The 13,189-nt window shown below is 52.5% G+C and overlaps 1 protein-coding gene across 1 annotated transcript; it reads left to right on the top strand.

Annotated features, from left to right (window-relative positions):
- Nucleotides 1-519: 519 nt before the first annotated feature.
- ARHGAP25 (Rho GTPase activating protein 25) lies at nucleotides 520-11,097 on the top strand. Its single transcript, XM_054289237.1, has 11 exons — nucleotides 520-580; nucleotides 3,518-3,687; nucleotides 4,614-4,701; nucleotides 4,972-5,091; nucleotides 5,933-6,140; nucleotides 6,896-7,028; nucleotides 7,643-7,716; nucleotides 8,199-8,320; nucleotides 9,499-9,683; nucleotides 10,126-10,655; nucleotides 10,887-11,097. Exons 1-11 carry the CDS (start codon nucleotides 520-522, stop codon nucleotides 11,095-11,097), a joined length of 1,902 nt encoding a protein of 633 aa, XP_054145212.1.
- The last annotated feature ends 2,092 nt before the right edge of the window (nucleotides 11,098-13,189 follow it).

Here is a 13,189-nt window from a genome sequence, read left to right as displayed (position 1 = left end):
CCCATTTGGCTGCCAAGGCAAAGCCAAACCCAAACCCTGGTGCCACCCGAGGGTGCCCAGGACGGGCCCGGGCGCCACCCTGGGCCCAGCCCGAGCTCTGCCCCTCCCCAGGACACCCGCAGGGCCCCGGGCTGGGCTGTTCCCGCTCGGGGCAGCGCTCGGAGCTCCGGGCAGAGCTGCTGACAGCACTTCCTCAAATGCCCCGAGCGGCGCCCGGGGAGCGGCCCCGGGCTGGGCTGGCGGCCCCGGGCCTGGGCAGGGGACAGGGGCACCAGGGCTGGCACCGGCGGGGAGCGCGGCTGGGCGAGCCAGAGCTGGGCAGGAAAGCAGGGCAGGAAAGGACTTTTATGGGGTTTTGGCTGCTCTCGGAGGCAGGAAGCTCGCTGGCAAACCGAGCGTCGCCGGGCCGCTGCTCTTGGTGGGGGGACCCCCACGGGACCGCCAGGGCTTGGTTCCAGCCCCTCTCCTAAACAAGCTCACCTTGAGGAAGGAGAAAAACAAGAACTTTCCTGATCCAGCATGTCCCTCAAGCTGCCACGGAATTGGGATTTCAACCTGAAGATGGACGCTGCAAAAATAGGTACCGTGAGGGTTCCTCCGTGAGGGCTCCTCCGTAAGGGTTCCTTGGTGAAGGTTCCTTGGTGAGGGCTTCTCCATGAGGGTTCCTCCATGAGGGTTCCTTGGTGTGGGCCCCTCCATGAGGGCTCCTCCATGAAGGTTCCTTGGTGCCCCTCCGTGAGGGCTCCTTGGTGAGGGTTTCTCTGTGATGGCTCCTCTGTGAGGGTTCCTCCTTGAGGGCCCCTCTGTCAGGGCTCCTTGGTGCCCCTCCGTGAGGGCTCTTCCGTGAGGGCTCCTTGGTGAGAGTTCCTCGGTCAGGGCTCTTCTATGAGGGCTCCTCCATAAGGGTTCCTCTGTGAGAGTTCCTTGGTGAAGGCTCTTCCATGAGGGTTCCTTGGCGAAGGCTCTTCCATGAGGGTTCCTTCGTGAGGGCTCCTCCATGAGGGTTCCTTGGTGCCCCTCCATGTCTGCAGGGCCCGGACAGGCCTGGGGGGGCCCTGAGCCTGAGCCCAGCTGAGATTTTGGCTCAGTGGCCCCCGGTGCCACTCTAGAGACAGAGCAGATGATCTGCAGATGATTTCCAAGAAGTGATTTGCAGATTTATCAGCGAGGGATGCTGTGGGAGCAGGGGGACGGGGCTGCTGCCCCCCAGAACCCGAGTTTGGGGGGATTTAAACCACCCAGGCCTGTTCTGGTGGCACAAAGGCTCAGGCCCAGGCTGGAGGGGACAGGGGATTTAGGGGTGATGATGATGGGGTGGTCAGGGAGGGGTTTAGGGGTGATTAGGGGTGGTCATGGAGGGGATTTAGGGGTGAGGATGTGGTCAGGGAGGGGCTGCAGAGCCCAGCCTGAGCCCAGGCCATCCAAAAATCCACCCTGGGGCTGGGTTTGGCTTGTGGTGAAACCCCTGGTGCTTTCTGCAGCTTCCAGCTGCTGGGTGAGCGTGACTTTGTGTGAGTTTGTGTGACTTTGTGTGAGTTTTTGTGAGTTTGTGTGACATTATGTGTATGAGTTTTTGTGTGACTTTGAGTTTGTGTGAGATTTTGTGTGAGTTTTTGTGTGAGTTTGACTTTGTGTGAATTTTTGTGTGACTCTCTGTGGCTTTGTGTGTTTGCGCTGTCTCCGGGGCTGCTGTGGCTTCACTTGCAGAAATGTGAAAGTCACATTTGCAAATGTTTGCAATGTTTGCAGATTGCCACTGCCCTCCCTGGCTCCTCGTGGCCTGGGGACACTTCCCCTGCTCCCCCAGCCCTGCCTAGGGCAGCCTTTGGAGAACTGCAAAGAAACTGATTTCAGTGAGACAGAAACTCCCCGGTGAAACCCCTTTTATTGTGTTTTTATTGCAGTTCCCCAGCAATGGGGGTGCCAGGGGGGCTCCTGCCCAGGCCAGTGGTGGCCCTGTGGCCTCTCCTGCCCTCCTGGTTTTGGGGCAGGTCTCTCTCTGCTGGGGGAGGAGGTTTTGGAGGAAATGCCCAACCCTGGAGGCCGTTGGGGCAGGAAACGCTTGGGGGGCTCCCCAAAGGGGCTCCTTGCCCTGGGGGACTTTGGGAGGGGACGTGGGGACAGCCCTGAGGTGAACATCGGAACCCTGAGGGTTCTCCGGCTCAGGAAATCACCAGGTGCAGCCCCATTCCCTGCAGTCATGGCTTTATTCTGGCCTTGCAGCCAAAAACGCAAACTCTGCCCAGCTGGGCTGGCTCTGGGGGGCTGCAGAGGCAAAAATCCCCCTGGGAATGATCCCTGCCAGGCATCTGGGGGTGCGCCAGGGCCGTGCCACCAGCGGGGCCACACAGACAGGGGACAGGGACACTGCTCCGCCCAGTGCCCAACCCATCCCTGGAGATTTTCCAGCCCCACAAATGTGAGTTCTGCCCCGCTGGGACGACCCCAGAGCAGAATGGGGACCTCCAGAGCCTTGGGGTCACTCTGCTGTGGCTGCTGCCCCGGGGAGGGTGCAGAACCCCCCCACTCCATGAAAATAACCCCAAAAAACCCCTCAGCAATGGTGTTGCTCTCGCTGGGAGGCAGCTGCTCCCACGCAGGCAAAGGGAAGCTCAGCCTGGCAGCCACTGCAGCCACTTCCTCTGCAAACGGGGCTGGGGCTCGGCACAGCGCGGGGCCCAGAGCCTGGCCGTGTCCCTGTGTCCCCACTCTGTGTCCCTACTCTGTGTCCCTGTGCCCCATACCCTGCGTCCCTCTGTCCCCACTCTGTGTCCCTACTCTGTGTCCCTGTGCCCCATACCCTGCGTCCCTCTGTCCTCACTCTGTGTCCCTACTCTGTGTCCCTGTGCCCCATACCCTGCGTCCCTCTGTCCTCACTCTGTGTCCCTACTCTGTGTCCCTGTGCCCCATACCCTGCGTCCCTCTGTCCTCACTCTGTGTCCCTACTCTGTGTCCCTGTGCCCCATACCCTGCGTCCCTCTGTCCTCACTCTGTGTCCCTACTCTGTGTCCCTGTGCCCCATACCCTGCGTCCCTCTGTCCTCACTCTGTGTCCCTACTCTGTGTCCCTGTGCCCCATACCCTGCGTCCCTCTGTCCCCACTGTGTCCTTCTGTCCCCACTCTGTGTCCTTCTGTCCCCATTCCGTTCCCTGTGTCCCCACTGTGTCCCTGTGTCCCCACTCTGTGTCCCTACTCTGTGTCCCTGTGCCCCATATCCTGGGTCTCTCTGTCCCCACTCTGTGTCCATCTGTCCCCATTCTGTTCCCTGTGTCCCCACTGTGTCCCTGTGTCCTCACTCTGTGTCCTTCTGTCCCTACTCTGTGTCTCCGTGTCCCCACAGTGTCCTTCTGTCCCCATACCCAGCGTCCCCGTCTCCCTCTGTCTCCATACTCAGTGTCCCCAGCCCCTGTCCCCACACTCGTGTCCCTGTCCCCATACCCAGTGTCCCCATACAGTGTCCCCTCTATCCCCACACCTGTGTCCCTCTGTCCCCACACCCGTGTCCGTGTGTCCCCAGCCCGTTCCCGCAGTGTGATGACCGCGGATCCCGCGGCGCTCCCGCGGCCGGACAAGCTGGGCTGGCTGCGCAAGCAGCGCTCCATCGTGAAGAACTGGCAGCTGCGCTTCTTCGTGCTCCGCGGGCAGCAGCTGCTCTACTACAAGGACGAGGACGAGGCCAAGCCGCAGGTGGGGCCGGGACCCCGAAGGGTTCGGGGCTGGGGAGGCACCGGAGGGGCTTTTCCCACCCCAGCCGTTCTGGGATCCCATGATTCCATTAAATGTATTTAATTTAATTTAATTTAATTTAATTTAATTTAATTTAATTTTTCTTTATTTTATTTTATTTTAAAAATATTATATTGTATTTTGCAGTTTAGATTTTATTCTACTTTATTTTATATTTAATTTTATTTTAATTTGTATTTTAGTTTTTATTTTATTTTATATTTAATTTAATTTTTTATTTTAGATTTTAACTTTATTTTTCTTCATTTTACTTTATTTTATTTTATTGTATATTTTATTTTATTTTGTATCATAGATTTATTTTATTTTATTTTATTTTATTTTATTTTACTTTCCCACCCTTTTCTCCATGCCATAACTCACTTTTAGAGTACTCACCACCTTTTTCTCATCTGGAAAAATTCCTGGGAAAAGTTCCCTCTGCTGGAAAAGCTGTTCCCGCTACAAAATTTAAATAATAATAATAAAAATAATATTTCCCAAGTCCATTCTCTGTTGTTCTCTCTTCTTCCACTCCCAACAAGGGCTAAAGGAGATGAGAAGTGAGATAAAAATAGAGAAGAGCAAAAAGAAGCGGTTTTCTCCTGATGAGAATCGCTTCAGTGGAAAAAGTGGCATTTACCAAGTGCCCTTACTGCTGTAAAATCCCTGTAGTGCATCTCCACAAATACACCTGTGTATATATACACAAATATATCTGTATATATATAAAAATATATATATACACGAGTCTATATATATATATATATATATATATATGAATATATCTGTGTGTGTATATATATATACACAAGAATATATATATATAAAAATTTTATATTTATACATATATATCTGTATAAACTCAGGGCTCTGCTCTGTCCTAGGGCTGCCTGGCTCTCCAGGGGAGCTCCATCAACGTGCTGGCCACCAACCCCGAGGAAGGAGGGAAGTTCATCTTTGAGATCATCCCGGGTGAGGACACCCCACTCTGCTCTGTAAATGTGTATTTTCTGCTCTTTAAATGAGTATTTTCTGCCATGTAAATGTGTTTTTTTCTGCTCTATAAATGAGTATTTTCTGCCCTATAAATGAGTATCTTCTACTCTGTAAATGTGGGTTTTTTCTGCCCAGCAAATGAGTATTTTCTGCCCAGTAAATGAGTATTTTCTGCCCAGTAAATACATATTTTCTGCCCCATAAATGTGTTTTTCTGCCCAGTAACTGTGCATTTCTGTTCCGCAGGGGCTCCTGGCGAGCAGCCGCGGGCGGGGCAGGAGCCCTGCGTGCTCATGGCCAGCTCGCAGGCGGAGCTGGACGAGTGGGTGAAATCCCTGCGGAGGGCGCTGGGCTCGGCCTCGGGAGGTAAAACCAGGAATTTCTGTCCTGGGAATGCAGCTGGGGGGGTTTGGCTCAGAAATCCCTGAAAATGGGGCTGCAGTGCTCAGGAGAGCCAAGGACGAACATTTCCTGGCTGGCTTCATCTTCCTCTTCAGCCTCCTTTCTCCCCCTAAAAATGTTCCTGAGAAAAACTTCCATTCAGGGATAAAGCCCTGAAAAAATGTTGTTTTTTACCTGCCAGTCTCCTCACTTTGCTTTTCCCCTGCCTTTTCTTGCCCAGCCCATCCTTCCTGTGATTCCTGTGAGTTCTGTGCATTCCGTCCTTTCTGCCCCCATTTTTCTGGGCTGGAAGGGGATGGGTTTGTCTGAGCTGGGAGATGGGAGAAGGGTTTTGCTTGGAATGGGAGATGGGAGAAAGGTTTTGCTTGGAATGGGAGATGGGAGAAGGGTTTTGCTTGGAATGGGAGATGAGAGAAGGGTTTTGCCTGGAATGGGAGATGGGAGAAAGGTTTTGATTGGAATGGGAGATGGGAGAAGGGTTTTGATTGGAATGGGAGGTGGGAGAAGGGTTTTGATTGGAATGGGAGATGGGAGAAAGGTTTTACCTGGAATGGGGAGATGGGAGAAAAGTTTTACTTGGAATAGGGAGCTGGGAGAAAGGTTTTGCCTGGGATGGGAGGTGGGAGAAGGGTTTTGCTTGGAATGAGAGATAGGAGAAGGGTTTTTCTCCCTTTTCCTTGGTTCTCCACCCCTGTGAATGCAGTGAGGAGAGCTGCAGACACTTCATGTGGAGTTCAGGGTTCTGTAGCAGCCCAGAGTGTGGAAAGCCCAAAGCCACAGCTGAGCTGAGCCCCGGTGTCCCCAGGGGTGTTCGGGCAGTGCCTGGCACACACCATGGCCCAGGAGCAGAGGTTTGGGCAGCAGCTGGTGCCCATGGTGGTGCAGAAGAGCGCCGAGTTCATCCTGGAGCACGGCGTGGCCGAGGAGGGGATCTTCCGCCTGCCCGGCCAGGACAGCCTGGTGCGGCAGCTGCGCGACGCCTTCGACGCCGGGGAGAGACCCTCCTTCAGCAGGTGACACTGCTGCCCCATCCCTGCCCCAGCTCCAGGGAAACACCCGAGCCCTGCAGGAATGAGGAACCCTCCAGAGGGGGGTGGGGGGGAGAGGGGATCCAGCAGGAACCTTCCAGAAGGGTTTGAGGAGGAGATGGGATCCAGCAGGAACCTTCCAGAAGGGTTTGAGGAGGAGGAGATCCATCAGGAACCCTCCAGAAGGGTTTGAGGAGGAGATGGGATCCAGCAGGAACCTTCCAGAAGGGCTTGGGGAGGAGAAAGAATTCAGAAAGGCTTGAGAAAGAGAGGGGATCCATCAGGAACCTTCCAGAAGGGCTCGAGGAGATGGGATCCAGCAAGAACCCTCCAGAAGGGCTTGGGGAGAAGGAGATCCATCAGGAACCCTCCAGAAGGGCTCAAAGAGGAGAAGATTCAGCAGGAACCTTCCAGAAGGGGTTGAGGAGGAGAGAGGATCCAGCAGGAACCTTCCAGAAGGGTTTAATCTGGAATGGGAGAAGGGTTTTGCTCCCTTTTCCTTGGTTCTCCACCCCTGTGAACACAGGGACAAGAGCCAGGGTGGTGCTCAGGAACCGCAGCTCCCACTGGTTAAACATGGGTGAAGAAAAGAGATTTTAGGGGTTCCCAAAGCAGGGCAGGGAGGCTGAGGCTAAATGTGGGTGAAGAAAAGAGACTTTAGGTTCCCCAGGCAGGGCAGGGAGGCTGAGGCAGTCCCCGAGCTGTACCTGCTGCCTCTGAGTGTCCCTTGCTCCCTGCAGGGACACCGATGTCCACACCGTGGCCTCCCTGCTCAAGCTGTACCTGCGGGAGCTGCCCGAGCCCGTGGTGCCCTGGCTGCAGTACGAGGATTTCCTGCTCTGTGGGCAGGCTCTGGAGGCTGATGAGACAAAGGTAGAGCTGCTTTTGTTTTCCTCTTCCCGGCCTTAAAATCAGTTGTAGTGCCAGGGCACGCTCTGAGCCGCAGGGCACTCAACAAGGCTTTGGAATCTGGGGAGAGAAAAAGGGAAAAAATTTAAAAAGAAAAACTCCCCCAAAGCCAGTGGGGTTTTCCCAGCTTGGCCACAGTGGTTTGTGAATTTTAAAACTTCAATTTCTGCTTCTCTTTGGGGTTAAAAATGGCCTGAATGTCCACAAGATGCCGGAGGAGGTGAGGCAGGATCAGCTCTTCCCAGAGGGCTGGGCTGGGCTGGGCTGGGCTGGGCTGGGGGGGGACCCTGCTCCTGCTGGGGCTGCCCCTCCTTGCTGAGCCCTGCAGGACATCCCAGGGAGAGATGGAGCTCCAAGGGGAGCAAACCAGGAGGACCAGAGTCATGGACTACCTGAGTTTGGCAGAGATCCCCAAGATCATCCACCAGCACCCCCAGGGTCACCCCGAGTGCCACCACACGTGTCTGGAGCTGTCCCAGGGTGGGGACACGGGGAGACCCCACACAGGCATGGCTGGGGTGAGCAGGAGCAGTTCTTGGCTCCCGGGAACCCTCCTGGAGCTGCTTTTCACCGTGCAGGGCCACCAGGAGCTCCTGAAGCAGCTGTCCCTCCTCCCCAGAGACAACTACAACCTCCTGAGCTACATCTGCAGGTCAGTGCCCTGCCCGGGCCGGGGACAGCTCAGCTCTGGTGCTGGGGGGCAGAAATGGCACCCCAGGGATGGCCCCTCCAGGCAGAGCCTCCCTGAGCTGTGCTTGGCTTCCCTTGGAGCCACCGGGTGCTGATTTTGGCAGAGGAGAATTCCAGCCCCTGGGATGAACCCCCTGGGAATGTCTGAGCATGAACCCCCACCCATAAATCCCTGGGAATTCAAACCAGGTGTAGCTTTCCTGGACACAAGCCCTGTGAACCAAAACCTCCAGGTTTCACCGGGCTGGGATTTGAGGAGGGGATTCCCTTCCTTCCTGAGCTGTTTCCAAGGGGAGCAAAACTCCTCATTTATTCAGTCCTGAGGGTTTCTGTCCTTGTGACTGAGAGGAAGAGCTGGGAGGAGGAATCAGGACTTTTTCACCAGGATTTTTTTGCCATATCTCACCTCTGAAATGTGAAATACTCGCTCTGGAATCCTGGCAGGTTTCTCTATGAAATCCAACTGAACTCCAGTGTCAACAAGATGAGTGTGGACAACCTGGCCACAGTGATGGGGGTGAACCTGATCAGGCCCAGGGTGGAGGACCCTGCAGTCATCATGAGAGGTAAAAGGGACCCCTGGAGCGATTTCATATCCTGGAGGATATGGAATACTTTGAGGCATATGGAGGAATTTCATATCCTGGAGGATATTTCAATTTTGAGGCATTCACAGCCTCCAAATTAAAGATTTTCAGTGGTGGAGCTGAAAGAAAGGCAGAAATGTGCCAGGGCACAGAGTGAAGCTGTGTCTGTTGGGCTGTAAATGTGTTTGTGGTGACAAAAAACCCCTCAGGAACTGACAAAGTGACAAAAACTCCCCTCGTGGAGTTCAGCAGACTCAGGGAATTGCTGAGGTCACCTCTGAGCTGCTCAGAGCAGGAAGGTGTAAAATCCTTCCTGGGGGAGCAGAGGGAACTCAGGGAAATGTGAAATAAATGTGGGTGCTCCTTTACTTTTATGGTGGATTATATATATATATATATATATTTTTATATATATATATATATATATATATGTATATATATGTATATATATATTTTTTTCTTTTTTACTTAGAGATGGGGTAACTGAGAGTTATTTTAAAAATTTTTATTCTACTTTTAGTCTTATGTGAAGGGTGAGATAATATAGATGTCATAATTTACGTTATTACAATTAGAAGTTAGCTATTTTTTAATGACAATATATTATAAGTGTTTTTTGCTTTATTACTTTCAGTTACACTATGTTGTAAATGTTTAAAGTCAATAATTTAAAATTACTTTTTGTGGGTCTTGTTATAAAGTATTTTTTTATTTTTTAGTTCTATTTTTATATTTATATCTAAATAAATATAAATATATATTTATATATATCTAAATAGATATATATTTGTTTATATATATTATATATATATTTAAATATTTATTTATATTTTTAGCTCTATTTTTTTAAAAAGTATTTAGTCTTATTTGTAAGGTTATTTCTTGAAACTTATTTCCAGTTAAGTTTTTTTCAAGATTTGTCTTATTTTTTGGTATTTTTAAGTCACTTAAGGCTTGTATATAGATGTACACCATGTGAGTCTTCTGTCAGGTATTGAGAATTTTCCACAAACCCATTTCCCACACTTTTACTCACTCCATTTACTTCATTTTGCTTTATGACCCCACTGGTTTTCTGCCGCACCTCCCTTTCAGCCAGCACAACCCTGGGGTGCCAGGGGGTCCCTGGCTGTGCCCTGATGCCCTCTGCTCCCCAGGCACGCCCCAGGTGCAGCAGGTGATGACAGTGATGATCAGCGACCACCAGAAGCTCTTCCCCCCCTCCAAGGACGAGCCTCCCTCCCCACCTGCCCCCAAAAACGAGAAGAAAGCTCCTGTCCCTCGCAGCTCCGTGGGCTGGGGGGCTGCAGAGGACCCCAGGGGCCCCACCCCAAGGCAGATGGTAAGGCTGGGTTCATTAAATAAATAAATTAATTAACCTACGTTCATTAAACGTGTGGTTAATTGTGGCAGGCTCTGACAGGTCAGAGAGTCCTAAAAGCATTTGCTATTTTTGGGTTCAAAAGCTGTGTCTGTCACCCCTGGAATATTTACATCAGGAAAATGATGTAGATAAACTTTCCACTTTCCTGTGGAAAATCTGCTGCTCTGGGGAATATGAAAACTCCCAAAGCTTTTTGGCCAGAGCACATGAAGCCTTTCCAGCTCAGGCTGGTGAGGGGAAAGCAGTGAGGGTGAAAGGCTTTTCTTCAAAGGCAGTCCTGCAAAAATGATAAATTTGGTGCAATTCCGAGTGGATTTTAATGGAAAAGTGTGGCCAGCAGGTTCCAGTGTGCCCTGTGTAAAGCTCTGTGCCCTGGCTGCCCCAGGGCTCTGTTTTGCAGAGGGATCACCCCAATTTCAGCAGCAGCCCTTGCCCAGCTGCCACCTCGAGCGTGCCTGGGGAGGACTCAGAGCCCACAGCCACGCTGTGGAAAACCCAGCCAAGGAAAAGAACCCAGACCCTGCCCAGCAGGAAATCCTTCCTGGCAGCCCCCGGGGACAAGGGCAGGAGTGATGTCCTCACCAGTGACTTCTGGAAGAGCAGCCCGCGCCCCCTGGCCTGTGAGGGGCACAAGAGAACCTTGTCCCACGATCTCTTTAAGCTGCTGGACCTGCACAGGGCCGCGAGCTGTGACAGCAACGTGGCAGAGAGCGCGGAGGGCAGCGGCTCCAGCCCCAGCCCTGCCAGCAGCGCCTCCGAGAAGGAATTCCTGCCCTGCTTCAGCCCCTGCCATGAGCCAAGGGAGCCTGGCAGCCCTGCTGAGGAGCCCAGAGCTGGGCAGGACAGCAGGGAGTCCCTGCAGGGCGTGATCCACAAGCTGGAGAAGGAGTTGGAGGAGCAGAGGAGTGACTACGAGGGGCAGCTGGAAAGGTAACTGCAGGAGCAGCTTGTGCTGAGACAGCTAACAATTATTATCCCATTATCAATAGACACAGATCACATTTATTGACTTATTGAAGTTGTGTGGCCACTGAAGGGCTCAGGGCAGCACCTCTGGCTTGTTTTGATGCTGAGAGCCAAATGATTTCCCAGCCCTTTTCCAATCCAATCCAATCCAACCCAACCCAACCCAATCCTTTCATGCTCTGTTTCCCTTTGCAGCCTCCAGAAGGAGAACTATGAGGTGTGGGCCAAGGTGGTGGGGCTGAACCAGGAGCTGGAGCAGGAGAGGAAGAGGAGTGGGGAGCTGGAGCTGAGGCTGAAGAACGCGGAGCGCTCGCGGGAGGAGCTGGAGAGGAAAACCAGGATGCTCGAAGTGCAGATAAAAAACTTAAGTAAAGCCACGAGTCAAACTGGTGCCAAAACCAACTAGGAGGAGACGCCCAGCTTTTCACAGGCACCAACTGCAGCTGCAGGAGTGCTCAGGAATTGCAGGTTCGGAGCCAGGGACTTGTATTGTGCAGGGTCCTGCTCCTGCCCACAGGCCAGGGGGGAGGAAGGAGAGCAGAGCTCAGAGCCTGGTTCGTGCTCTGAACCAGGAAATGTCAGAAATATCCTTTAGCTTTTTTTGGGTGTGTTTATTTCAACTCTTCTGTCAGCTGCTCGGGTTACCTGCAGAACAGGCCAGCACTTCCTGCTGCTCAGGCAGGATTGCAGTCACAAGTTTGGGCTCTGGACCCATTGTGCCTTCAGAAGGAGGAACAGAAGTGTCCCATCCCCAGCTGCCTGTCTGAGATACCCAAGGAAAACATCCTTGGATCCCCACACTCACACCAGAGGTTCCACAGTGTCTGCCACCACTTCACAGCTGCCATTCATTCAGAGTCTTTCCTGTGATTTCAGATGACCTTGACAGAGCTGTTTTAGTGTTTATTGAATTTTTACCTCTGCAAGAAGCTCCTCAGCTCCTCACCAATGTGAGCGTGAGCCCTTAGGGAGAAACTTCTCCGTGCAGCATCGGGAACATCTGGGCTGGAAATGCCACACGCTCCTTTCTGCAAAGATCAAAAGTGTGAAGAGGCCAATCATTCCTTCACAGCAGACTGGAATGACGTGCAAAGGCTTGGCTGAGGCTCAGAAATCACCACCATTAGGACAAGTGCATTATTTAAAATAAACTGTGCATTCCTGCGCTTCCGCTGCGATAGGCAGAACAACCCCTGGCTGCAGGATCAGAGGCACTCTTTGAAGATATTCCACCCATTAACATTTGCAGGGTTTGCAGAGGTCATCTGGGACAGAGAGACTTCCCAGCAGAGGTCAGGTGGGCTGGAGGTTCCTGAGAGCCTGGAGGGGAGAGAGCCACGGGCACCTTGAGCTGCTGCTGGGAGAGCATGAGGAGTTCTTGTCTTTCAAATGAGCTTTTTCCAGAGACAGAGAACCATGAACTGCCCGTGCCAGACCTGTGAAACTGCTCCCTCTTCATCCATGAGGGGCTGGGTGTCCTCTCTGCTCAGCCCAGAGCCTGCTCTGGATTTTCTGCACTTGCACACCTTCTGCTGGAGACCCCACAGCGTGAATCCCCAAAACCTGCCTGGTGCCCAGGCTGCATTGCCTCCCTCCCTCTCTTTCTGCAGGCAGGCCAGGAAGCTCTTTGGGGTGGGAGCAGCAGAGACTCTCTCCTGTTCCTGGGGCAGGGGACATTATAAACTCACGGTTTTGGGGGTTTTTGGGGGTTTTGGGGCCTTTCAGCTCAGCAGGTTTTGGGCATTGACTCTGGATCCCCTGCAGAGGGTGATGCTGCTCCTGCTGTATGAAAGCACAACAGACTGTCTACAGAGGAAAAAGATCCTTTCCAGCCCTGTCCTGTAGGCTTGGAAACCTCCAAAATTGACATTTTTCACCCCTTAACCCTCCCACTACACCGTGAGGACACAAAAGCTTTAGCAAGGTGATAACCCTGAGATCAGGCTGAGGATTTTCCTCTCCCTTTAAATGTGACATGCCTTTCCAAATTAACCCCAGATCCCATTGCATCCAGAACTGTTAGATTGTGCAGTGTGGGATGAAAGGAAGGCACCTTCCAAGGCCATCCTTTCAGTCCCCTCACTGCATTGTTTGTGCTAGAGCAGAAGGTCTGTTCTGCTCTCCTCAGGTACTCACTAAATAAATTCATTTAAGAATTCACTCTGTTGTGTCCAAGGGCTGGGTAGGCGCGAGGGGCAAGAAAACAAAACTTTCCTTCCCACATTATTGTGTTTGGATCCCGAGCCAGTCACGCTTATTGTGACTTATCCCCTCGTATTTATCACAGTTTTGTTTCTGGCACGATAGGGAGTTTCCTTTTTTGGCCTGGCCGCTGCCCAGAGGAGCACGCTGCAGGGGGAGGCGAGGTGGACGTGCAGGAAGTGTCCAGCCGTGGTGAGGAGGCCTCGTCCAGCCCCAGGAGCAGGGAGAACATGGAACATGCTGTTCTCCCCAGAATTCCAGAGCGATGCAGCCCTTCCTCCCTTCCTTTACGGGGC

Source organism: Melozone crissalis, unplaced genomic scaffold (genome assembly GCF_028551555.1).
Source record: "Melozone crissalis strain CALT ecotype California unplaced genomic scaffold, PUWL_Pcris_2 ptg000064l_1, whole genome shotgun sequence".
Classification (NCBI taxonomy): domain Eukaryota; kingdom Metazoa; phylum Chordata; class Aves; order Passeriformes; family Passerellidae; genus Melozone; species Melozone crissalis.
Note: the sequence above shows the minus strand (reverse complement) of the source record. Positions and strands in the feature narration are given on the sequence as shown.

What these genes read in the sequence shown, in the direction of transcription:
- ARHGAP25 (XM_054289237.1), top strand. Translation starts at nt 520, where the DNA reads ATGTCCCTCAAGCTGCCACGGAATTGGGATTTCAACCTGAAGATGGAC. An exon ending in GCTGGGCTCGGCCTCGGGAG is followed by an intron (nt 5,092 to 5,932) that starts GTAAAACCAGGA and finishes CGGTGTCCCCAG; the next exon opens with GGGTGTTCGGGCAGTGCCTG. An exon ending in CCCTGCAGTCATCATGAGAG is followed by an intron (nt 8,321 to 9,498) that starts GTAAAAGGGACC and finishes TCTGCTCCCCAG; the next exon opens with GCACGCCCCAGGTGCAGCAG.